At 42.1% G+C, this 27,355-nt stretch overlaps 1 protein-coding gene across 1 annotated transcript; it reads right to left on the reverse strand.

Moving 5' to 3' along the window:
- Positions 1–364: 364 nt before the first annotated feature.
- Positions 365–26,192, reverse strand: CD8B (CD8b molecule). The gene is made up of 6 exons (XM_029593000.1): positions 26,126–26,192; positions 24,341–24,703; positions 20,753–20,860; positions 5,313–5,405; positions 4,608–4,644; positions 365–1,569 (listed from the first exon to the last, which is right to left on the reverse strand). The coding sequence occupies exons 1-6, from the start codon at positions 26,181–26,183 to the stop codon at positions 1,557–1,559; spliced, it is 672 nt and encodes a 223-aa protein (XP_029448860.1). The 5' UTR covers positions 26,184–26,192; the 3' UTR covers positions 365–1,556.
- Positions 26,193–27,355: the final 1,163 nt, after the last annotated feature.

The following is a 27,355-nucleotide window of genomic DNA, read 5'->3' on the forward strand; positions in this document are numbered from 1 at the left end:
TCGGAGCGGCCTCGAAGGGAACTTTCCTTCCACCCCCCCTGCACCTTCCCCTCTCTTCCCCTACCTAACCCACCCCCCGGCCCTATCTAGACCCCCCCCTACCTTTATTCGAAAAGTTACTACTGCTTCCAGGCAGTAGTAACTTACGTGCGCCGGCTGTCTGCTGGTGCGGCAGGCCCCGACACAGGCTGCTGTGTCGGGGCACTCGGCCACGCCCCTGGACCTCCCACATGCCCCCGAACACGCCCCCGAGCCGACACCACACCCCCTTGCCACGCCCCCACCACCCCTTTTTGCAAGCCCAGGACTTACGTGCATCCCAGGGCTTGCGCGCGCTGCCGAGCCTATGAAAAATAGGCTCGGCGCGTGCAGGGCCGTTCTAAAAGGGTTACGCGCGTACCTTATGCACGTAACCCTTTCAAAATCCGGCCCATCATTCACTGCACTGGAAAGCTGAGCTGAATCATTGCCAGGATACTAATAAATACAAAAATCCTTATTGAGCTATGATAATGTGAAAATCATCATCTGAATTTATATCAATTAAGTAGACAATAAAAAAATAAAATGATGCAGTTTTCTGTAAGCTTTATTGCCTTGTAGTAACAACTGTAAAAGAAAGAAACTGCAATCTTGAAATGCACTTAACCATAAAAGTATTTATCCCAGCCTAATAGCAGTGCTGTGTGCTGCTGCATGACTGACCCGTGTTCAACTTCCAAATTCAACTGCTGCTCCTGGGGCTGAGCATGCCGAGAGGGTCCTTACTGGCTGGCTCAAGGGTGCACATGAGAGCCATAATCTGTGCCACTCAGCTGGAGGACTGCCACTGCAATGGCAGGGCTAGGTGTGAGGGAGCTAAAATAAAAAGGGGAAAAACCCCAGGGAAGTTGTGAATGAAAGTTCCTGGTGCCATATCTCAGTAGAGGTCAGTTCTGACCGAGCTGAAAGCCCCAAGGTGCAGGAGGAAACTTGAGCACCCCACCCCCCGCCTTCACACACACACACACACACACACACACACACAATTTATAAAAATAAAAGTATTTGAAATTCGGTGGCAGAAAAGAAGCAGAAAATATTTATGCGCATGCTATGGTCCATATAGTAGCACTAGGCAGATGTCATGCATTGGTTTAACTGTTCTGTACGCAAAACTGCTAAAGATATTTTGGAATCTAACAGGGAGGATATATGATAAAATAGACAAAAAGCAAATCACTATAATGCTGATATCGTACCACAGAAGTGACACGTCTGGATTTCAAATGTGGAATGGTTTTACTGTTGCTGGTAAGGCATTGTAGCCATCAGTACTGCAGGGCCTCTTCTTGGGTACTCCGCAGAAGAGGTTTACATATTTATTCATATACCTTTTGACTAGAAAAAAAAACAAGATTCCTATCCCTTTCCCAGGAGTGCCACTGGAATGTCTCTGATGCCAATCCTAATGAATATATCTCCTGATTTGCAGATGCCGGCTCTTGTGGATGGGAATGTTTATGAGGTGGATGTGTTGCACAGGGGACTCTCCGAGGCCTGTTTCTGCATTCTCTTTAAGGAGGAAGCCTGCAAAAGCACACAAGACAAAATAATTACCACCGTTAGCACTACTGCTGATCATTTCTATAGTGGTACTACGGCAGAGAATACAGAAAGAAGAGCTACTAATGGTGCTCCATTCACGGAGGTGCTCACTGAGCCGAGCCAGCATATCCAGGGCAGGGCCGAGCAGGAAAGAAGCACATTCTTACCACCTACTTCTTAAAAGCAATCAATGCAGGAGCAGAGGACAGAGTCACTCAAACACAAAACCCTTTCCTAAGGCTGCTCTGGCCAGGGTGATCCTGCTGCCTCAGCAACTATCACCAACAGAAAGAATGAAAGGCTAGCTCCCATACAGGCCGATACAGTACAGTGTGCTCCGGCGGAACGCACTGTTAGCCCGTGTTTGGAGCGTTTGGACCCTCGTTTTCGACGCGCTAGCTTTACCCCTTATTCAGTGAGGGGTCGAAAACACGTGTCCAACCCTCCCCCTGAAACTAATAGCGCCCGCAACATGCAAATGCATATTGATGGCCCTATTAGTTATTCCCCTGCGATTCAGTAAGTAAAATGTGCAGCCAAGCCGCACATTTTACTTTCAGAAATTAGCACCTACCCAAAGGTAGGCGTTAATTTCTCTCGGCACATGGCGATATTAAGACGGAGGTCCCAAAAGTAAAAAATAATTAAAAAAACATTTTTTTTTAATTGGCCTGCGTCTCACGGGTTGAAAACCGGACGCTCAATTTTGCCGGCATCCGGTTTCCGAACCCGTGGCTGTCAGCTGGTTTGAGAACCGATGACGGCAAAATCAAACTCGCTGACAGCCGCCGCTGACAGCCGCTGCTCTTTTTACTGTGGGCCCTCATTTAAATACTGAATCGCACGCACAGGAGAGCGGGCGCTTGCCCACTCTCCCGCGACTTTTACTGAATCGACCTGTTAGTGCACAATTTCCAAGTCTATGCTCCTTCTGATCTATCCTGGACAGTCCTTCTGCCACACCCAGCAACTGGTTAGTATTGTGGCAATTGTACTTGCTGGAGACCCCTTTGGCTGCAGAGGCACTGCTGCCACATTATGTAAGATGGGGGTCGCTGGAGATGTCCTGCCTATCAGTTTATGGTGCCTATTTTGTAATATATTAGTTTTGATTTTCAAAGCATAGAACATGCCAATACAGAAAACAATTTCAATCTGCATGATTATTTAGATGTCGAAATGAGTGTATTCCAGCATGATTTGAGAATGAGTCCACAGTCACTGCATTCACCGGGTTCAGCTGCCTGCTGGACACGCACAGCAATCTGTTTTACTCCGTGCTACATCACTCTGACCCTCTACACTGAGAAATACGCAAGCAGGCACAAATCACACACGAGGCTAAACCTCCACAGGGCAAAGTCCAAAAACTCCTCAAATATCTTTTTGACAGCATAAAATATTTCAGTGGGCTGCAGTGCTTACATTGTTTAGGGATTTCTCAGAACGGAGGCTCACATTCTTTAACATCCCCCTCTGCTCCTGGAGGTTATTGCCACCACAGGTTTCTTGTGTCCCCCAACAGGGTCAGATGCACCCTGCCCTAAGACTGTCCAACTTCTCAAGCTCAGCTATAAGGCCAAAAAGGGGGCATCCTCAGGTCACAGCTCAGTCCCAGACCTTGGATCCCAAACAAAAAAAGAGGAGCAATACTCCAGTTTATTGTCCGTATGACAGGGGTTAACAGTACACAAAGCAAGCACCCCAGCAGGCAGTGCCATCACACAATCACACGAATCATAAAACAGCCCCGCTACCACAAAAATGTTAACACCCTCTGATCTGTTTTCTCACTATCCAATGCAAGCACACGTGACTCCACAGGAGGAAGGCTTAGTGAATGATTCATGCAGGCCTTTCCCACAAACATCTCAAGTTCCATGATTTTTGGAGGCTTTCCCTATGTCAAATGTGGTTACTCTTCTCCACAAGAGCTCCCTGCCATCCTTATTTACCTCTAACAGTGCTGCTGCCTTGCCCTGGCTTTCAAGGATTCCTGTACTCACTTTGGGGGCCAACAACAGGAAAGCCAGGGCAAGGCAGCAGCACTGTTAGAGGTAAATAAGGATGGCAGGGAGCTCTTGTGGAGAAGAGTAACCACATTTGACATAGGGAAAGCCTCCAAAAATCATGGAACTTGAGATGTTTGTGACACAATTGATGGTGAACTTCAGAGACATTTCAAAGGGATCGGGGTGACATTTGAACAGTGTGGGGAGCTGCTGGTCCTCCGGCCGTTCAGTACTGAATATTGCATAGCAAACTACTGGGGTGACATTAGAATTTAGTCCTGCCATGTAACCAAAGGTCATCAGAACTTCATCATTATTCCTAATAGGCATTTTGGGATACTTCTGCATAAAAAGATGATTATGTGAAGTAAAACATAATAACATATTTTATCAAGTGTCTGAACTGTGGCACTGAACTATATTGCCCAAGGTCACGTAGAATATTACTGGCCAGAGGGGCTTGGACTGCGTTCTCCTAACTCTTAGGGCCACATTTAAGTTTTCAGCAAAAAAGTATACAAAAAGCCTGCAAGTCAGTTTGCCGGCAGAATATTGTAAATAACACGTTATTTTGCCCAAGGATTTAATTTACCACGGCTTCAGAAAGGAGGAAAAAAAAAATCTGCAGAAAACCCTATGTAAGCTGAAGCTTCTGCAAAAAACACTGCAGGGCATTTACCCAAACGCTCTAAAGTTTAAGAGTCTCAAAGCACATAATAATTTTCGGTGGATTTCTCCCCTTCCTAAAGTTACAGGAAATTAAATCTATGGACAAAGTATTGTGCTTTTGTAAAACTGTGCAAGCAAAACTGATTTACAGGCTTTGTTGTTGTTGTATTTATTTTATTTTTTTTTTGCTTTACTTTTGCCAAAAAAAATTAAATCATGTCCTTAATTTAGTGCTTTGACTTCCTAAAGTGCAAGGTCCGAGTTAGGTCTTACCATTTTATTTTGGAAGCCTTTTATTTAAAAGTATAAACAAACTCCAGAAAAACAAAATAAACTTACTGTTTTCTGAAACGGTTCCTGAATCTCCTCTGGATACCTAATTTAAAAAACACACACAGAAAAAGAGATGCAATATGGAAAGTATTAGACATGTTTATTAGTCAAATTTATAGTTAATTTTGATTTCTCTAGCTGTTGAACTGTTAGGTAGGATTTGTTGTAGTGGGCAGTGTGTTACAGCAGTAAATACTTCAAGTTTCAGATAGTTAGATCGGTCAATTGTAACCTATAAATCATTTAAATGTACTTTCAGGAAAAGTCTCTTCGGATCTGGATGTTCTGTGCTTTATGCTTTTAAAAGTCAGAATTCTGGCTGTAGAAAATGAACTACCCCCGAAGCCAAGCACCTTCATATGTACCGTATTTCTCTTTTGATTCAAAAGCTTTACAATTTCTTTGCTGTGGAAGTCAGGATAAATAATGCATGCTGGTGACATGCAAAATGATCTTTCCAGCAAAATGCAGGAGTAATTAAGATTACATTATAGTCACGTTATTCAGAGTACAGAAGGTGTGCTAAACCAATGTGGATTATTTCACTGGTCACTCACTTTAGTGAAAGCATGGTAGGCTGGTTTTTTAAAGATCACTGTCAGGTTTTTTTTTTTTTTTTTCTCAAACCTCCCCTTAGGGTACCTTATGAAGAAGATCAGTCAAGCTGTTACTTAAGCAGTTATTTCTGAGATGTTACGGTGAAATACTTACTTCGCAGGCAGTGGATGGTGACAGCCAGTACAATTAGTAACACAACAACGCAGAACACGAGGGGTGCCCAAACTGCGAGACTGCAGACAGAACCTAGAGAGGGGGAGAACAGGGTAAAGGATCGTAAAGCACAGCCTGCAGGATCAAGGCTTAGTGTGAGACAACTTGTCCTAACCATCACGCTATTCATCACTTCTTTAATGCACAGACTAGAGTAAACTGTGAAAGGAGCAGGGATATTTTTGTAATATTGCAATGTTTTGATTCCCTGCTCTAAATTTAAAGTATTCATCTATTGTAATGAAAAAAGGATCACCTGCAACTACTTTGTTATCTTTCATTTCAGCTTCTCTGTTTCCCTTAGATTCATCATTCTGTCGCGAAAAAAAAAAGGAGCGGGTCGATAGTGGGCAGCCAGCCGCATCTCAGTGGTGCGGTTTCGCCTGCCACGGTGTGGCCGCACCGCACGCTATCGCCCTCATAACACCACGGGAAAAGGTATCATTGTTTCCCGTGGTGCTGCTGGTCGCCTGCAGCGCTGCCTGGAGATAACTCCGCCCAAACCCTGCTCACACTCCTCCCCTTCCCCTAATTTTAATAATACTGCCGCGATGCGGCCGGTATCGTGTGTGGTAGGACCTTATTGCGTGCGATTCTTCCACACGCAATACCGGCACATCACACAATAAAGAATGACCCTATCTGTTTGAAAGGTGCAATTTTGTTTTTTTTTAATTCGTACTGGCACCTTAAAACAGGCACCATTCAAGAAGTCACATACGAGCACCAAGAATGGCTGTTCCAAGGAGCCTGCAAGCTGAATGTGAATTTGAGGCACAGGGGGATAAAGGGAATTGTCTAAAATTACAGTGAGTGTCAGCGGCAGAAGCAAGGCTTTTACTTGGCTCTCCTACTATCCAGCCTGCTGTTCTAATGAAACACTAGGGCCACCTCCCACAATGGGCATGTTTATGGAAGATGGTTAACAGCAGGGTAGTCATAATGGGAAAGAAACCATTATGGCAACAAATAAAATGATTTCTTTTATCACTTACATAACGAGGGGTAGATTTTTATAAAATGCGGGCATGCTACCCGGCGTGCACACATGGATGCGCGATTTTATAACATGCCCGCACCGGTGCACACGTTATAAAATTGGGGTTGGCACGCGGAAGGGGGGGGGAGGGGTCAAATTTGGCTACTTTCACGCGGTGTCGCATCGGGGCCTTCCCCATTTCCCTTCCAGTCCACTCCAATTAAGGAGTGGACTGGGAGGGAACTTTCCTACCCCCCCTCTAAAACCCTTTTTTTTTTTAACCTTGTATTTCGCAAGTTACTTCAGGGCCCGACCTGCAGCCGGCCGGTGCGCGAGGCCCCAGGACAGCGAGGAATGGCTGCCACTGTGCCACCAATAGTGGTGGCACAGTGGCAGTGCTACTTGGGTTGCCAATTTTCTCCAGATTTTCAGAACAGGTTGATCCAGTTCTACTTTTTCTCCCCTGCATGCAGGCACTTATAGTCTTGTTTTATCTTAGGGAATGCAATAGGGAAATCAGATCAAGTCCCTGCATGCAGTGGGGTAAAACCAGGACTGGATCAGCCTGTCCTGAAAATCTGGGGCCAGTTGGCAACCTAAGTGCTGCACACTACTGTAGAGAAGGCCTAGATTCAAGTGCCAGCTGAAGTCTCCTGCTGTACTAAAGCAGTGTTTCCCAATCCTCTCCTGGAGGCACACATAACCAGTCTGGATTTCAAGAAATCCATAATAAATATGTATGAGATAGATTTGCATAGATTACAAAAAAAAAAAAGTGCACAAAAAATATATAGACTGTCTGCATAGAAAGATGCTTTTAATAAATAAAAAAACAAAACTTTCCAAAGTTCTTAGAATGCCCCTGACACGGACCTTATTTTGCAAAGACTGCGTCAGGAAGGACCATAGCCTAATCCTGAAAACCCGACTGGCTAGGTGTGTCTCCAGGAGACCGCAGGGAAACACAATCAAGTTCTCACTGCAGACTTTTCACCTGCAAAAAGCTAAGATAAAGATTAAGATATGCATGCTGCTCTTACATTCGGGCTGATACAGTACAGTGCGCTTCGATGGAGCGCACTGTTAACCCTTGATTGGACGCGCGTTTTCGACGCTTTAGCGTTACCCCTTATTCAGGAAGGGGTCAAAAACGCGCGTCCAACTCCCCAAACCTAATAGCGCCCGGAACATGCAAATGCATGCTGATGGCCCTATTAGGTATTCCCGCTCGATTCAGTAAGAAATTAGTGCCTACCCAAAGTTAGGCACTAATTTCTGCTGGCGCCGGGAAAGTGCACAGAAAAGCAGTAAAAACTGCTTTTCTGTGCACCCTCCGATTTAATATCATGGTGATGTTAAGTCGGAGGTCCCGAAGGGTAAAAAAAGTAAAAAAAAAAAAAATTTGAAGTAGGCCCGCGGCTTGAAAACCAGATGCTCGATTTTGCCGGTGTCCGGTTTCCGAACCCGTGGCTGTCAGCAGGCTCAAGAACCGATGCTGGCAAAATTGAGCGTTGGCTGTCAAACCCGCTGACAGCCGCCGCTCCTGTTCCTAAAGAGGCGCTAGGGACGCACTAGTGTCTCTAGCGCCTCTTTTTACCTGTTTCTACCGCCGGACCTAATTTGCATACTGTATCACGTGCACAGGAGAGTGTCCTGTGCGCGCGTTGGGAGAGCGGGCATTCGCCCGCTCTCCCGTGAACTTTACTGTATCGGCCCGATAGTTTGTTTCAGCCTGTTTTCCAATTATCTGATATGTAACTGTGACCGGCTAAATCTCTGGTGATGTTTGACACTAACTCTTTTGTGGAAAGCTTTGCTAACTTGGCTTCACATCCATGTATATTACATGACACACAAACTTCTTGCATAAGGAAGAAAATATTTTTTGGCAGTTTAAAAATCTTTCAGAAATAAAACATGTAAAGAAAGATAATTCAGACTCTGTGTGACTTTCTCATGTACATTATTTTAATGAAAATTTTCCAAACACTACAAAAGCAATTCAATTTTCTTGAAAGCAATTAAACATTTTTAAGTTATTATTATTTATTTACAATTAACTTTTGTTCTGCTGACTTTTGAGCACATGTAGGGGGATCCTTTGTTGAGATCTCTGCTATGATTTGGTATTTCTGAAATGCTTTGCAGTTAAATTTTGGCACAAACCTCGAACCATCAGCTAACTTTCAAGTTTTGGCTATTATAGTGACTGCTCAAACCAGCTGGAAAGGAAGAAGCAACACCTGTACTCAGAGACCATGGGCTGCTGGCACTCCTCTTACACTGATGAGACCTGCCAAGGCAGGACATGCGCCCTGGACACAGAAGTGACTTTACAGAAGCCATCTCCATTCCCAAAGCTACAGTTTGCAACAGTGTTAAATGCAAGGGTATTGGAAGCAAGGTGCGACACTAAAACACTAATTTCAAAGTTAAGCCCAGGAATACTCTTTATGCTTGCATAGTGGCAATGTAGAACACACTGTACCCAACTTCCAACAGTTCTGAAGTACCTAGCTAATGGTTCTGTTTAGTAAAAATGCATGAAAACAGAAAATTATGTTTGTGCTATATTTGAGCATCATGATGCTTCCAAAGGATGAGGGTAATGCAAGTTGCCTACACCCTCTCCCCTCCTCTCTCTCTCCCCCACTCCACCCCAGTGGATAAAAATAACAAGACAAAATCCACTATGGGGAGGAGAAGGACTGAGTGTATGAGTGTGTGTGTCTGCGAATAAAACTCAGGTATTCACAACCAATGTTCCCTCTAATTTTTGACAGGCTGTGTGTGCAAAACATTTCTTTTGTGCAGCTTTTTATAAACTGAGCTAAAAATTGTGCGCGCACACAAGCCAAGTGTGCCCGAGCAAGAAAAGTTCTCTCTATGTCTTATTTTATTGCAGAGCAGAATAATTTTCAATGACAAACAATTCCCTTAAGGCTGCTACAGCTCTCTACACAGAAGCTAAATGGCAGCAGAATACCTCATCCCAGTCACGCATGCAGAACTTGGACAGACCCTCACCAAATACAGAATAAAGGGAACATAAAGTATAAAGAGAAACACGCAAACAAAAAATGAACTGGAAACTGCAACAAGCTGTCTCTGTACACTGTACAGCAATGGAAAAGAGAAACAGCACCAGTTCTCATAAAACATCAAACAATAAAAACAAGGAATACAACTGGTGGCAAAGGGATTAAAAAACTTTCTAGTATATGGAGCCCATTTATTGCTCAGCTTAAACAAACTTTGCTCCAGGCAGGCATTAATAGCTGATAGCTAAATGTGCATCTGAGATGCACATTTTTTTTTTTTTGCATCGGCGTGAATGCCTAATAGCCTCCTTCACGTGCATTTGCATGTGATGAGTGCTATTAGGTTCACTCCGCGTTGGACACACGTTATATATGCGCTAATCCTCTTATTGTATTAGGGGATTGATTAGCGCCTATTCAATCCATGTCTGACTGCGGGTTATACAATGCACTCGGCTGAGCGCACTGTATTGCATTGGACCATTTGCGTGCTCAATTTTCAGCGTTCGATGGCACCAAGACGATACTTGAACAACCTGGCTGAACTGATTTGTTATGTTTGGGATGGCCTGTTTACTAGGTGAATAGGTGTAGCCCAAACTTTTGAGAAAGATCGTGTGTGGGAAAGGGGAGGGGAAGGTAGTGTTGGGGGGGGGGGGGGATTTAGGAGGAGGGTTGGGTAGGGGCAACTTGGAACATGAAATGTTTTTGTATTGCTGCTTTGTTATCCTACCTTTATTTTGGCAAAACTTGGTTGTATAGCAATTATCTTTTTCTTGTTGCCTTGTTGTTTATGGGAAAATGTAATACAAATACTATACAAAGAAAAAACTCACAAGGAATACAAATCATCAATAATAGTAAAACCATTCTAATTAAAAGCCTAGAGTAAACACAGTAACATAGAAATAATGGCAGGCCAGCACTTGTGCGCGTATCGGCCTTTATGCGTGTGGCTGGGCCTTGTGGAAAACTGGCTCTCCGCGCGCAAGGCCTGGCCACGTATGTAAAGGCTGGAATTTACGTGCGCAGCGGGTCAAAAATCTACCCAAATATTTCAAAACCAGCCAATGAACAAAATAACAGCCAATAATTAAAAACTCATAACAATTATAAAATTTCCCAAATATCAATAATATTTCAAAATAGCAGACATCAAATAGCACCCAATAATTACAACTAATAAGGATTTAAAAACTCCCCGCTTTGCATATCTGGGAATTTTTGATTTCCAGTCACCCTGAGATTTCCATGGATTACTGCGGTGAGGAGGGGGCAGGGAGGGTGAACTTTTCCTCTTGTATACACACACATACACATTTAAGCCCTCTCACACGCACACACACACAGAGGCTCTCATGCATGCTCTTTCACACACATAGATGCTCTCACACACGCACACAGATGCTCTCACACATGTTCTTCACAGACAGATACTCTCGTACACGTACACAGATGATTTCATAAATGCTTTCTATCACACATGCACAGATGCTTAAATGCTCTTTCACACACACATACCACACATGCTCTCTTCACACACGCACATGCTTTCTCTCAAACACGCCCATGCATATGCTCTCCCACAAACACATACACACACACACACTTTCACAAACACACTCCCTTTACCTCACTCACACATGCTCTCTCTTCTTTTTTTTCTTTGGCACTGGTGGGGCCTCCTCTTCTTTTTGGACTGCTAGTGGGTTGGATTTCATGGGCAGCTGCTGGCCCACCTCTGTTCTTTGGCCGCCAACAGGTTGGGTTCTGCTGGTAGCACACAAGGCTTTCCTTCTCCTTCTGCTGCTGGGCTCTGCCAGTGGCGCAAAATGCCTCGTTCCTCCTTCTGCCACCAGCGGTTTGGGCTCCGCTGGCAGCACATGAGAACTTCTCTTTTTTAGGCCACTGGCAGGGAGGACAGAGCAAGAGAAGGATGTAAGCATCAAACCTCTTGCGCAGAGCAACTCAAGTCATGCGCGAAGGCTTCGGAGGTTGTGCCTACCTGCGCACATTGTTCACAACCCCCCCTGAGGTGCTTTGGTCATTCTGGATGGCTAGTTGGAAAGAGCAGAGATAAAGTGAGAATTGGGACAGTGGGAGCAGCTGGAGAGGTGCTCAATGCTGAGATCCCTGGACTAATCTCCCAGGCGGAGATAGACCCAAAAACCAGTGGCAATTTTTAAGAACATCAAAGAGATAAGTGAACTTGATTAAAGCATCAATAGCGGAAAGTAAGGGTCGGTCCGCATAACGGGGGAATCGAGCAATGGACTTGGAAAGAATAATGACATCATGAGAAAAAATGAAAAAATAAAAAAACAAAAAATTGGTTGTGAAAAGAAATAAAGAATAAAACACGGGAGCTATCCGAAGGGGGCAGTCAATATAAAAGGCTGCCTCGAGGCTGGCAACCGCACAAATAACCACATGACAAGAGGTTTTCTTGTTGTGTAGTGAGTTATAGGACATCCCTGGACTAACATCTGGCATGCCATGTGTTTACTTGATATTGGTGTCCCCCCTGATAACCAATCAGGGACACTACTACAACTGGGCCCAGTATAACAAGGTGCAGGGTTAAACTGTGCTGAAGTTCAGCATGCGTTTTCACCTGCACAGAAAAAAACCTCCCAATGCAGTAAGCTAATGCATCGGGAATTAAAAAGTGCAAATCCAGCTAAAATGTGCACTCAGCCTTTCGCATAGGCTGGGTGTACATTTTAACTTGAAAGGAGGAGGGAATGAGAGCAGGATTCAGCACTGCAGGAAAGGAAAGCACAGGGCAGAGGAAAAGCCGCCTTTCCCTCTCTTTTCTGTGCAGAAAACATTCTTTGTGTGTTTCCTGTGCATAAAAAATGATTTACGCACATAAAACATGCACAAAGCATGCACCTTGAACTAGGAGTTTCTATCGCAAAGAAAACACGAGGAAAGACATCACATTCCTTGCACTGGGCTTGGGGGTGGGTAATAGCTTTAATGCTATCAGTAGCATGCGATTTTGCTAACCTGTACATAACATTGCTGTGCACACTTGTACGCAAACTTGCTGCATCGTTGGGTAAAGTTCGTGCCCAAAAAAATGTGCGTACAATTGCAGGTTAAGCTGTGTGCTCTGCCGAATGCATCCCTGCGCAACAGTATCCAACGCCCTCCTTGCATTACACTACTCGGCTGTCGGAACCAAAGGACAGCATCATTTTTTACTTTTACTAAAGTAGTGTGGCAGCAAACAAATATTAGGTGATACCCTTTTACTGGATTAATGTAATACATTTCCTTCAGGGCTGGTGCTAGCATTTTTGCTGCCCTGTGCGAAAAATTGCTGTTCTACTCCCTCCCCCCCCCCCCCGTTGTTTTTTTTTTACACAAACTTTTTGTTGTTTTCCCCAATAACCAACACACAATGCATCTGACAAAGTGAACTGTCCTGGAAAGCCTGTGCTTTAATAAATTGGTTAGTCTATAAGGTGCCATCCGACTCCTGTCATTTCAGCATACAAGAAACTGTCAGCCTCACGCTCTGTCCCAATTCCCCCTTCTGCTGCCAAAAAAAGACCTGCTCCCTCCGGCAATCAAAACTATGAAAATTAACACACTCCCCTGAATCTATTTTACCCCATCCACAGGTCCAAAATTTCTAAATTTTACAATTCTAGAGGCACAGTCCATATGTATTTCACACGTTAATAAAAGGTGGAAAGAAGGCAAAATGATTACCGTCATGGTTAAAAGGTGAGGTGAAAGAGGCTATTTTAGCCAAAAAAACATCCTTCAAAAACTGGAAGGAAGATCCATCTGAAGAAAATAGGATAAAACATAAGCATTGTCAAGTTAAGTGTAAACATTGATAAGACAGGCGAAGAGAGAATTTGAACTGAAGTTGGCCATAGAGGCAAAAACTCATAATAAAAACTTTGAAAAATATATCCAAAGCAAGAAACCTGTGAGGGAGTTGGTTGGACCATTAGATGACCGAGGGGTTAAAGGGGCTCTTAGGGAAGATAAGGCCATTGCAGAAAGACTAAATGAATTCTTTGCTTCTGTGTTTACTAATGAGGATGTTGGGGAGATACCAGTTCCGGAGATGGTTTTCAGGAGTGATGAGTCAGATGAACTGAACGAAATCACTATGAACCTGGAAGATGTAGTAGGCCAGATTGACAAACTAAAGAGTAGCAAATCACCTGGACCGGATGGTATGCATCCTAGGGTACTGAAGGAACTAAAAAATGAAATTTCTGATCTATTAGTTAAAATTTGTAACCTATCATTAAAATCATCCATTGTACCTGAAGTCTGGAGGGTGGCCAATGTAACCCCAATATTTAAAAAAGGCTCCAGGGGTGATCCAGGTAACTATAAACCAGTGAGCCTGACTTCAGTGCCGGGAAAAATAGTGGAAACTATTCTCAAGATCAAAATTGTAGAGCATATAGAAAGATATGGTTTAATGGAACACAGTCAACATAGATTTACCCAAGGGAAGTCTTGCCTAACAAATCTGCTTCATTTTTTTGAAGGGGTTAATAAACATGTAGATAAAGGTGAACCAGTAGATGTAATGTATTTGGATTTTCAGAAGGCGTTTGACAAAGTCCCTCTTGAGAGGCTTCTAAGAAAACTAAAAAGTCATGGGATAGGAGGCGATGTCCTTTCGTGGATTACAAACTGGTTAAAAGTCAGGAAACAGAGAGTAGGATTAAATGGTCAATTTTCTTAGTGGAAAAAGGTAAACAGTGGAGTGCCTCAGGGATCTGTAATTGGATCAGAGCTTTTCAATATATATATGTATAAATGATCTGGAAAGGAATACGACGAGTGAGGTTATCAAATTTGCGGATGATACAAAATTTTTCAGAGTAGTTAAATCACAAGTGGATTGTGATACATTACAGGAGGACCTTGCAAGACTGGAAGATTGGGCATCCAAATGGCAGAAGAAATTTAATGTGGACAAGTGCAAGGTGTTGTATATAGAGAAAAATAACCCTTGCTGTAATTACACAATGTTAGGCTCCATGTTAGGAGCTACCACCCAGGAAAAAGATCTAGGCATTATAGTGAATAATATTTTAAAATCGTCGGCTCAGTGTGCTGCAGCAGTCAAAAAAGCAAAAAAAAAATATCATAATGTCTCTGTGTTGCTCTATGGTGAGACTGCACCTTGAATACTGTGTACAAGTCTGGTTGCCACATCTCAAAAAAGATATATTTACACTGGAGAAGGTACAGAGAAGGGCAACCAAAATGATAAAAGGGATGGAACGGCTCCCCTATGAGGAAAGGCTGAAGAGGTAAGGGATATTCATCTTGGAGAAGAGAGATGATAGAGTTCTATAAAATCATGAAAGGACTAGAATGGGTAAATGTGAATCAGTTATTTACTCTTTCAGATATTAGAAGGACTAGGGGGCATTCCACAAAGTTATCAAGTAGCACATTTAAAACAAACTGGAGAAAATTCTTTTTCACTCAATGCACAATTTAACTCTGGAATTCGTTGCCAGAGGAGGTAATATTGGAAGTTAGCTAAGATGGGTTTAAAAATGGTTTGGACAATTTCTTGGAGAAGTCCATAAACTGCTTTTAGTCAAGCTGACTTAGGGAATAGCCACTGCTTATTACCAACATTAGTAGCATGGGATCTGTTTAATTTTTGAGTACTTGCCAAGTATGCTACTCCATAACTTCATGAAATGCCCCCGTCCTTCTATTATCTCAAAGAGTAAACAACCAATTACATAACGCTGGGCTTGATGGACTCTTGGTCTGACCCAGTATGGCAACTTCTTATGTTCTTATGTTCTTTCCCCTAGATTTATCAAAATGCTATAAATATAGCGGAAATAGTGTCCGTGCTAAAAAAGGGGCATAGTTAGGGTAATTACCCTGCTCCCGCATCGCATAGGCAATACATTTTTGTACCTTGCGCTATTTTTCATTTCTCGTGCTGATTAATACATCTCATGGGTTAATAAGTGTTGGGTGGGGGGCGAGTGAGAGAGAGATAGAGAGACCTGTTTATTTCTACCTATGTTTTACTAGGATTTGCCCTGCACCTGTCGACTTTATTTTCTAGAGATGCAGGGATGCAAAATATAAATATCAGAATAAGAATAATTGTATTTATTTCTTACGTACTGCCATCGTGAGACATCATGCAGTAATCTGCTCATTTGCAGTAAATAGCATGAGGACACACAGCTGCTATATGATCCTCAAATGGTATGACAGAATGCTTGCTCTGAAGAGATAACCCTCCAGCTTTGAGCACAGAAAGTAAAATGAGTTACTAAAGGTCATACTGAAGGAGGGAAGTGACCTGGTGCCCCCCCATTCACAGCTCTCTGCTCTCAGCACTAGCTCACCCTGCCTGCTCCCAACTAAGAATTTCTGGATGCGTTTAAGTATAAAGACTGGAGCATTTCCATTGTTTCATTAATGCTAACTCAGTGTCTCTTGTACAAATGATAAAATATTGGAACCGGGAGGGCCAACTCTGGTCCTTGAGAGGCGCAAACAGGCCAGTTTTCAGGATGTCTGCAATGAACATACATGAGAGAGAACTACATCCACCACCTCCATTATATGCAAATGTATCTTATGCATATTCATTGTGGGATTCCTGAAAACCTGGCCTGATTGTGGCTCTCGAGGACTGGAGATGTCACCCCTGCACTAGAGGATGCCCAAAACTCTCTTATTCTTTGGTACTTGGAGTGAAGAATTTAACTTTCTGCAGTTCTATCTTGGAGATGAGTCAGAATGTAAGAGAGCAGCCACTTTCTATGTCTCACTCAGACATGGTCCCAGCTGTGAATCATTCTAGAGGGGTTTGTACAAATAATCAAGGGGGAATCACGAGTGAGTAGGGGAGGGAAAGATTCATTACCAAAGTCACAGCTTGGTGGTTCATCACCTACACAGAGTGATATCACAGAATGCCTGCTAATACAATGATATGTCGAGAATGTATCACATACACATTGCAATATCACAGCATGCCCGCTAATATAGTGACATACCAATAACGCATCACATACACAGGGCGATATCACAGAATGCCCGCTAATATAGTGACATACCAATAACGCATCACATACACAGGGCGATATCACAGAATGCCCGCTAATATAGTGACATACCAATAACGCATCACATACACAGGGCGATATCACAGAATGCCTGCTAATATAATGACATACCAATAACAAATCACATACACAGGACGATATCACAGAATGCCTGCTAATATAGTGACATGCCAATAACGAATCACATACACAGGGTAATATCACAGAATGCCTGTTAATATCAATGACGTGCCAATAACGCATCACATACACAGGGCGATATCACAGAATGCCTGCTAATATAGTGACATACCAATAACGCATCACATACACAGGGCGATATCACAGAATGCCCGCTAATATAGTGACATACCAATAACGCATCACATACACAGGACGATATCACAGAATGCCTGCTAATATAGTGACATACCAATAACGCATCACATACACAGGGCAATATCACAGAATGCCCGCTAATATAGTGACATACCAATAACGCATCACATACACAGGGCGATATCACAGAATGCCCGCTAATATAGTGACATACCAATAACGCATCACATACACAGGACGATATCACAGAATGCCTGCTAATATAGTGACATACCAATAATGCATTATATACACTGGGCAATATCACGGAATGCCGGCTAATCACAGTGACATTGCAATAAGGCATCACATACACGGGGTAATATCACAGAATGCCTGTTAATATCAATGACGTGCCAATAACGCATCACATACACTGGGCAATATAACAGAATGCCTGCTAATCACAGTGACATGCCAATAACGAATCACATACACAGGGCGATATCACAGAATCCTGTTAATATCAATGACGTGCTAATAAAGCATCATATCCACAGGGCAATTTCAAAGAATGCCTGTTAATATCAATGGCATGCCGATAATTACACTGGGCAACAATGAAAGTGTTACTGACCTAAAAAGGTCCTACTCTGTAGTATCTTGATGTGCTGAACACGAATATGACCATGAAAAGTTTTTATTGGCTCTCGTTTTGAAGATATTTAATATAGCTCACTTTCTATGTTTAGTCATGTAAATTTATCCAGTAGGACTGTAAATAAGCCTAGAATGATGTAATATTGCATCATATTGCATAATACCATCATGTACACATCATCCAGAGTTTATTACATCATTTTCTGATGCAATGCAGTTCTACTGCCATGCTGCTGCTGAGTAAGCTGACGTCAGCAGTGTACTATATGAAGCCCAGTCAGAAAGGGTGAGCATTTGAAATATTCATGCTGGCTGGCTACTGCTGGACACTCCGCAGAGATGCTCCCAAACAGGTGTACAAGAGACAAGCAAAGAAATCTAAGACGTTGTCTATGACTTCATTTTTCAAACAGTATTAACCGAAGGTCTCCTACTATTGGCATACAATTCAAGATGTAATTATATTATTGCATATTACAAAAAAACTAGAGCCAATTTTGCATTTTCACAGTCACATTCATGTTTAGCACATGGAAATTTATAAGAATTGACTAATTTAATTTCAGTAACATGACTTTTGTGAAAATTTCTTGCCCAGTGAGCTATTGGCATACAGTTCAAGATGTAATTATATTATTGCATATTACAAAACAACTAGAGCCAATTTTGCATTTTCACAGTCACATTTGTGTTTAGCACATGGAAATGTATAAGAATTGAATAATATCATTTCCGTAACATGACTTTTGTGAAAATGTGTTGCCCAGTGTAACGCATCACATACACAGGGCGATATCACAGAATGCCCGCTAATATAGTGACATACCAATAACGCATCACATACACAGGGAGATATCACAGAATGCCTGCTAATCTCAGTGATGTGCCAAATTCGCATCAAATATACAGGGCGATATCACAGAATGCCTGCTAATATAGGATGTGCCAATAACGCATCACATACACAGGGCGATATCACAGAATGCCCGCTAATATAGTGACGTGCCAATAACGCATCACATACACAGGGAGATATCACAGAATGCTAATCTCAGTGATGTGCCAAATTCGCATCAAATACACAGGGCGATATCACAGAATGCCTGCTAATATAGTGACGTGCCAATAACGCATCACATACACAGAGTGATATCACAGAATGCCTGCTAATCTCAATGATGTGCCAATAACGCATCACATACACATTGCAATATCACAGCATGCCCGCTAATATAGTGACATACTAATAACGCATCACATACACAGGGCAATATCACAGAATGCCCGCTAATATAGTGACGTGCCAATAACGCATCACATACACAGGACGATATCACAGAATGCCTGCTAATATAGTGACATGCCAATAACGCATCACATACACAGGGCAATATCACAGAATGCCCGCTAATATAGTGACGTGCCAATAACGCATCACATTACACAGGACAATATCACAGAATGCCCGCTAATATAGTGACATGCCAATAACGCATCACATACATAGGACGATATCACAGAATGCCTGCTAATATAGTGACATGCCAATAACGCATCACATACACAGGACGATATCACAGAATGCCTGCTAATATAGTGACATACCAATAACGCATCACATACACAGGACGATATCACAGAATGCCTGCTACTATCAATAATGTGCCAATAATGCATGCTCTGCAATAATGAACGCAGATTTTAACAGGGTTAGACACCATAAAACAATGCAGCATTTGCATTATTTTATGGTGTCTAAAGGAAAGGAAGTTGTAGAACTAGAGATTATAATATGAAGATCCAAGGGGATAGACTCAAGGGCAACATCAGGAAATACATTTTCATGGAGAGGGTATGGATGTTTGGAATGCTCTTCAAAAAAAGTGTGGGATAAATACTGAGGATCTCTAGTGACAAGAGATCTCTTATGGAACGCTCTACTGTTAATACTGAAGGATGAGCCAGATACGCTGAAATTCAGAAAACTGTTAAACACACACGTTTGTTCTGGCTTTTCCTTATACAAATTGATTATTTTATTCAATTTTATGACTGGATTGTTATTATTGCACTTTTATTGTGTATTTTAATCCTTTTTTATTGTATATGATCTGCCTTTGAACTATAAAATGTAAGGTAGAATATAAATGAATACATAATAATAAGAAGAATGATAATAAGAGACTAGAAAGAAGCACTGGGGTAACCTGCACAGAGTGGCAGTTACAGCCCAAAACAGCAATGATATGACTGCATCGTGTCTAGAAGGCATGGAGTAACCTACACAGAGCAGCGGGTACAGAGCAGATACATGGGGACTGGGTGTCAGTTCCATGTGGGAACTTGTATGTGCGTCTACCCAGAGTGCACTCACTATTGGGTAAACTGGATGGGCCATTTTGGTCTTTATCCATTATCATTTTCTATAGTACTCCTGTGATGTCAAAAATGTGAATCCATGCTGAGTGAGTTAGCGCGTGACACTGTTGCAAACAGAGCTCTGCAGAACGGCAGGGGAGAATTTCCAAAATAAGGACTCAGAAGTAAAATGTTTACGTGACAAGAAGCCAGTGTCACCACAGGTGGGGCTTTCTTTTCAGCAGTAGTCACCGCACATCATAGCTTTCAAAGAGTTTGGCCATGAGCACAAGAATGTGGCACCTCGGATTCAGCAGGTGAGCACCCAAGCGCCGGCACTCAGGTGCAGCAGTGCGGGATGTGGCCATTCAACATGCGGAAATCACTCTCAACATCGTAGGCACACTGAGCAGCCATATGGGATCCCATATAATTTCACACTTTTACTTTTACATAAGAACATGGCTCCAAAACATACAAATTAATTTCTGTGATTTGTCTAGATGGTTTGCAAAAGCAGCTTTCAAAAGCCATTCCAGTTCAGGTACATTATTATTGTTAATTAGAAGACTTAGGGCCACAGGTACTAAAGATTTTCTCCCATTTTGTCTATAGTACAGCTGCCCTGAGTGAGAAGCAGTGGGCCTGATTTTAAAAATCATTTACACGCTTAAAACTGGGTTTCACCTATGTAAATGCACTTTACCCATGTAAGTGGGCTTTTGAAAATCGCTACAATATATGCCATTGAATTGTCCATAGGACATTCAAGTGTAAGTGCACTTTGCACAGGTATATGGCTTTTTAAAATTGCTAAGATAGTAAGCCACATTTCCACGTGTATCTCCTTTTAAAATTTCCTCCAGCGTGCCTTGGGCATTTTAGAGCGCGAACCCTTGCTAAATTCTGCATGGCACCTCTCTGCTCTGGACTTTCACTCCGTACCTTTCACACTCTCTTTACCCGATTCCTTCATGGATTTGCTTGGATCTCTGCGTTTCCACTTTGGTTTTGTTTCTGGCACTTTTGTTGTTGTTAGAGGCAGGGTCTCAACTACAATAAAATAAGGAAAACAAAAACGGCATTAAGGTTTGTATTATTCCCCTCTCCTGCAGAAAGTGGAAGGCAGGTGAAAATATATCTTTCTGACATCCCCAAGGATATGCAACATTCAGAACCCCGATGACCCTTTATAAATAATAAAAAAAGACGAATGCTGAAAGCTCTCTCGTTCGAGAAGGGGGCTTCAGGAAAGTTCAGCGCATTCATTCCTGCCTTGACGCAAACGCTTTACTCTGAAAGGATTCAAATATCATAAACAAGAAGACAGCCTGCAAGTGCTAACTGCAGAACACAAAAACTTTCATCCTTATTCTAGTACAGCAGAATATGCAAGCATGCGAATAATGCAAAATGAAACATGTAAACTGAACTTTTAACGTTAAATGGAATCAGTACATTTAGCTGGATTACATTGCAAAACACTTCACCAGGCACAGGTGAAGCCTCACAGCTGAGGTAAGATTCAAAGTCTCTCGTTGACCTATTTGCTGCTAGATCACTGCTGTGTCATTTTTCAGCCCCTGCACATTTGAGGGCCCGCTATTCCTGCTCGCCGAGAAGCTGAAACTGCAAGGTGAACGCCAGATGGAAATAAAATGGTCTGTTGGTGTGCTGATTCCCCCAAAGAAAAGCAATTCAGCATGGCTTGGAGGCTGTGGACATTGTCTACTGGACCCCCAAGGAAAATAAATTATAGGTCGATGTTATGGTGTGCGGGCCTTCTGGATCTCAAAGGTCGTCCCCCCCACCTTTCCGAAGTGGCTGCAGCTCTGATTCTGTGCTTGACGAAACAATCTTTCTCCATTGTTAGCATTATTCACATGAATATGAAAGAAGAAGATCAATTAGATGAAAAAAAAAAAAGGTGGTTCTCTGAGGATAAACTCTGCCTCTTGTTTCAGAGGCATCTGAAGAAGAGATCTGTGTGGCCTGGAAAGCTATAATGTATACGATAACTTTAATGAATAATTTATTTTTGTTGGTCCAAGAAAAGTTATCACAACCTCCTGAAAAAAATCCCAAATGAGACAGATGTTTAGTTTTGGTGAGATTTTTCTAAGACTGAATCTAATTAATAAACTGTCAATGCTAAGACCCTGGCTGTTGACTGTGAGTCAAGGACTTATGTGGTTTAAAAAAAAATTCAACCTCACTTTTATCTCAAGTTGAAAAATGACCATATAACTTCAGTCCTTAACTCATTATGCGCATAACTACAGGACAGCATCATTTTGATACTGGCGCCCAGGCAACATCTGGGATTTTACCAATTCTGCAGCCACTGGACAGATCTCCAGAAAGGCATTGGAAAATTCCTGGCCACATTCTGTCTGGTGGAAGCACCGTCTAATCCCGCATGTGGACCTATAATAAGGGCAAGGTACTCGGCACCCCAGACTGTCCCCACCAACACCACCACCACCACTACCACTGCACCACTACGTTTCCACCCACATTGGTTCACTGATGGACAAAAAAAGTTCTCCAACCTGACCTAAAATATGTACCATACACTGTTGAGTAGCAAGAGATCCTCTACTGAAATGCAGACTAGCCTGGGATCAAGATGTGAGACATGAAGAGTCAACTCTGAAACAAGAGGCAGATTTTTCACTAGAATCAGTGGGAGTAAATCCTGTGTGCTAAAACACAGGAAAACAGTTATAAGTTATTGCACCTGTGGCACTACACCCAGCAAAGACTGGGAAAGCTGGGTATAGCCTCGTTAGAAATTTAATGGTGAAACTGTGAGGAGAAAGGCTCTTCCAAACACATTTGGTAGACCTGCCCTACCATCCGGATATATCTGGCTCTAAATCAATATTTGTTTATTTAGTTTTGCATTTCTTAATCACAGTGCATTGCCCAAGGCAATGTACAACATCATCAAAATAACGTTCTATAAATAACAAGCATTAAATAAAAAATATTCAAAAACCTAAATACTTGCTAGTCATATAGCTGGGTTTCCCTTTAGGACGGTTACCCCCTAGGATGGGTAAAGATCACCTCCTGTTAATACATGCATTCGTAGTGGCTAGGCATAACGTAGCCTGTCACTGGAAACCCCAAAGCAAACCATCAACGGATGCTTGGTTTCAACATGTTTGCTGTATACTTGGAGTATGCTCATGCTCACATGCTATGTAGGGAAAAAATATTAATACAATGTAAAAAGAATCCTATTGTTATTATGTGAATGTTATTTATAAGACATTTTTTAGAATTCTTTTTGTTTATACTTACATAAGTTGCTAATTTTTTTCTTAGCATATATTCTAAAATGTTATTTTATCTGTTTTAAATATGTGCGTTTCTTTATTTGCTGTATCTCATTTTGAGCACTCGGCCATGTAAACACACGCAACATTGCATGATATGTTATCTGGGGATCCCTTAGAGATATGGCAGAGAAAGGTATTATATAAATTTACATAAAATATATCTGACCTGCATAGATTGAACCATTGCCATGCGGTTATAAGAGTTCTTTTGAGGTAATGATCTTTGTATTAATGATATGAAGACTGAAATAGGTTTCAGAATTTTTGTTTTTTTATCATTTACTGTACAAAAAGCTTTTAAAAAAAGAAACTTTTGGAAAAACAAAGGATTTCCAAAGAAAAAAGAGGCACACTTGAACATTATGATTTAACATATATAAAGATGTTAAATGGACAAAAGTGGTAACAAATGGCTGAAACTATTTTTTGGGTCTTGGGCCAGTCCTGTCAGAACTGGAAAGTTATTTCAGTTTGTATTATCATTTTTTTTCATTAAAAGTGTACAATCATATCTTGTCTGATTACTTTACTTTCTCTCGTATATGGATTTTGTATCTTTGACCTAAATGGCACCTACTTGAATTTAATTTTTTTAATTATTTTAAAATTTCACTACATTATTTTTTACTGGAAACATTCTCTTATGTGAACACTGAATTCCCAAACTCTCACCCTGGAGGTCATGCAATGCAAAGTGTACATGCAGAGCAACATCTGAGGTCCTTCTGGCAAGGTACATTACCTCTTTCATTGGCCATGTCCGAAAAAGATCTCCAGGCTCAAATGCTATTCATAATTTCTGCCTCCTCTTAAGAGACACTTTAATTATCACATCAGTAACTGATGCATTAACACAGCAGAGCCCTATCTGGTTCTCCAAAATGCCATATCTATCTTCTTGTTTTCTTTCAATAAAAATTGTAATTATCCTGAATGTTAACTCATGGAGCATTATTTCTTTGCATTCAAATGATCAGACCACAAAGCTAACATAATTTCTGAAACTGAGAACACGCAGTTCCATTATCATTTTTAATCTGCACATTCCCCTGCACTCTTTCCTTGTAAGGGGTTCCCTCTCCCCTCTCTCTAGGTACAGAGAAGATAAGTGCTAATTTTTTTTAAATTCAGGATCACAAGGGGCTTATGAGACTCTGGAATTGTTATGATTTGAACAGATACTTACCCACTCTCAGCTCTGTGCCATCACCAAAGATCAGGTCTGTGTTTATTTTAACGAAGCAATAATATGTCCCATTGTCCGAAGGCTTCAGCGCACTTATCTTCAGCATGTACAAGTTTCGAAAGTGGTCTCTGGTCGGCTTAAAACGGTCCCTGCTGATGTTTGCGCCATACTGTGTATTCTTCTCCAGCAGGGATGCAAACATGATGTACTGCAACTCCTCAGATGCCACGGGCTGCCGGTACCAGTAGACGCCTAGCATGTCTATCAAGTGTTTTTTCATTGTGCAGACCAGTTCGGTTACGCTGTCGACCAAAGCCAGGCTGGACCTCGGTGTCTGCACTAAAGTTGCAGAACAATATGCGCCTGTGAAGAGCAGAGAATCTTATTATTGTATTTTGTCTGCGCTGCTGTAGACTTCTGCAGAGCGCTTATGTCTGTGGGAACAGGCTACATCAGCAGACACTGTGCCCAGAAAACAGAACATAAAACAAAACTTTAAAGTAACAGATTACACTGATGCGAGCCCAGCCATGTATTTAAAGATAAGCATATCTGGGTGGCTGCTCACTCAGACAAGGTGGTATATCTTGGACTGACCTAACACATTTGTGATGAGCTTTTGGGAACCAATGCTCCCTTCAACGAATCAATGTAAAACTTTGTTTCACACTAACCTGATGAAAACATTATAAATCTTGACAACTAGTCACAAATGTATTCTGTTAGTCCAGTAAAAGGTTTTAACTGCAAACTTATTTCTTGACCTTAAATTTTTCATAAAAGAGCAATAAAAACAGAACCAAATTATTATAGTTATAAAGGCTTATTTTAAACTTAAAAAATAAACTGTGAATTATCTGTTTTCATTAGCTTTCATGTTTTTCATGCTGTCCATACTATTTTTAAATAAATTAGCTAAAAAAAAAATAAAAACTCAACAGTTGCTCTGCCTGGAAAGGGCCTCTAGTAGTGTAAGCGTTCTCATGCCTTACCACAGGTATCATGTTCACGCAATTGTCTGTCAATTTCCTTTTCATTAATTGTATTTTTTGAAAGGCTACTTGTACATTGACTTTCTTACATAACAGCCAAGAATATATAAATAATTGGCATGAGATCGCGGTAGTGTTGATACTAGGTCACCTGCTCATAAGGCATTTTTTCCCTTTTCATAAAGAATGCCTATAAAATGGAACAGTAACTACTTCCCTTTAAAAGGGTCACTAGCAGAGCAAATCCTTGTACGGCCCAGTGATGGTCAGGAAGCGGGAGAAAGTATTTTATGAAAATAAAGGTCTTGCTCACTAAATAGAGCAGAGCTAGGCAGAGGCTGCTGATCGGTAGCTCAAGGCTGGTAAGGCCCGTACAGTTTTCCCAGAGCAGAACCAGCTCAGAAAGCTACATTTAATTTTAATTTCAGGTTTTTATATTCTGCCTTTACAAACATGTAAAACATATAGTTATGGACAGAGGTATAGATATATTTATTTTTCTTTTCAAATTTGACTGCCGCTGCGTGATGGGTCACTTCCATCAGAAAGAGCAACCTAGGACCCTTCAAAGCTGCTCCTACGAGCAAATGGCTCTGGTAGCAGGAGCTGCAGGATGAGCCATGCCAGGGCACCTAACCGTGCCAGGACCCTCCCTAACCCCTTCACCCACTCCTAGAACCCGGGGTTACCTCCAGGTGCAAAACTAAGCATCTGCTCGTCAGTGGGTCCTTTCGGGGCAGCTCCCCCCCCCCCCCCCCCCCCAAGGCTCAGCCCAGCCCTGCCTTGTCCCTACCTGCAGCGCACAGGCACGCGAGGAAGCAGCAGCGCAGCGCGAGCCGCTCCATCCCCATCCCTGCGTCCGCTCCAGCAGCTGCCAGAAGACCCAACGCGGCCCCCCCCGAGCACCTGCAGCATTAGCGACCCCCGCTGCTCCAGGGCACCTCCCAGCAACAAAGCACGTCACGGCCCCAGCCAATCGCAAGCCGCGCCGCCTCGCCCTCCTTTGCATATCACCTGCCCTGAAGGCGCAGGGAAAAGGCTTTTCTTCGGAAGATGAGAGCCCGCCAAAGGAATTAGCCGAGCGCTCTGAGGCGGAGGAGGCGCCGCGCTGTCTGAGGCCGTCCTCAGAGCTAGAAATCGGGGGGTTTGTGGCCCCCGACGGCAAGAGCGTTAACTTTAAATGTTAAAAGGCACCTGGAATATTAGAAAATAAATATGCACCTTTTTAAGGCATTTGTTTTGTCAAACTAAAACATATTTCAAACCCATAGTTTACCGATTGCCGACCACTTTTTTGTGCAAAAAATATTTCGCAATTACAAGATTTTTTTTTTAATTTTAATCAGAAAATACGCGATTTCTTTTTAATGGGCAGGATATCTTTTAGTTTAATCTCTTCTGTTTTCTGAGGATTGGAATTACATTAAGTAACTTCATAGTCGTCTGCTTAAAAAAACGACAAGGAAAATACCCAACATCTGAATCCATCCTTACTCACCCTACAAAACCACTTTGTAGGCTGCTGCGGAGCGTTCAACCGATTTATTAAATATGTGCGATATACTAGAAATATATGTGTGGTTCTTTTTGTTTTGGAAGAGGGTTTTTGATTACTACTATTTTAATCAGACATACAAAAGTAAATAGGGGGAAGTTTTTTTTTTTTTTCATGAAAAGTAAGCGTGGCTACCATCTGACTTTAAGTTACAGTTTACAAGTTAGAAAATGCGGTAGATGGGAGCGGTGACATTAGGAAAGGTGCGATACCATACTCAGTAATGCGCACAGTCCCATCTACCCCATTTTCTAACTTTTAAGCTGTGATTCCCTGACCCTTAGAAGTAAAGTCAGGTAGTAGTCACGCTTAATTTTCATGAAATAATTTAACCCCTTCTCATTTATTTAGTTTCGAACGACTGATTAAAATATTTATAATAAAAACACCTCTTCCAAACCCCCCCCCCCCAAAAAAAAACCAAAAACCACTGAAGCTGCAACGTTATTAACCACACGTGTATTTCTT

The sequence above is a fragment of the Rhinatrema bivittatum genome, chromosome 1, assembly GCF_901001135.1.
Source record: "Rhinatrema bivittatum chromosome 1, aRhiBiv1.1, whole genome shotgun sequence".
Taxonomy (NCBI): Eukaryota; Metazoa; Chordata; class Amphibia; order Gymnophiona; family Rhinatrematidae; genus Rhinatrema; species Rhinatrema bivittatum.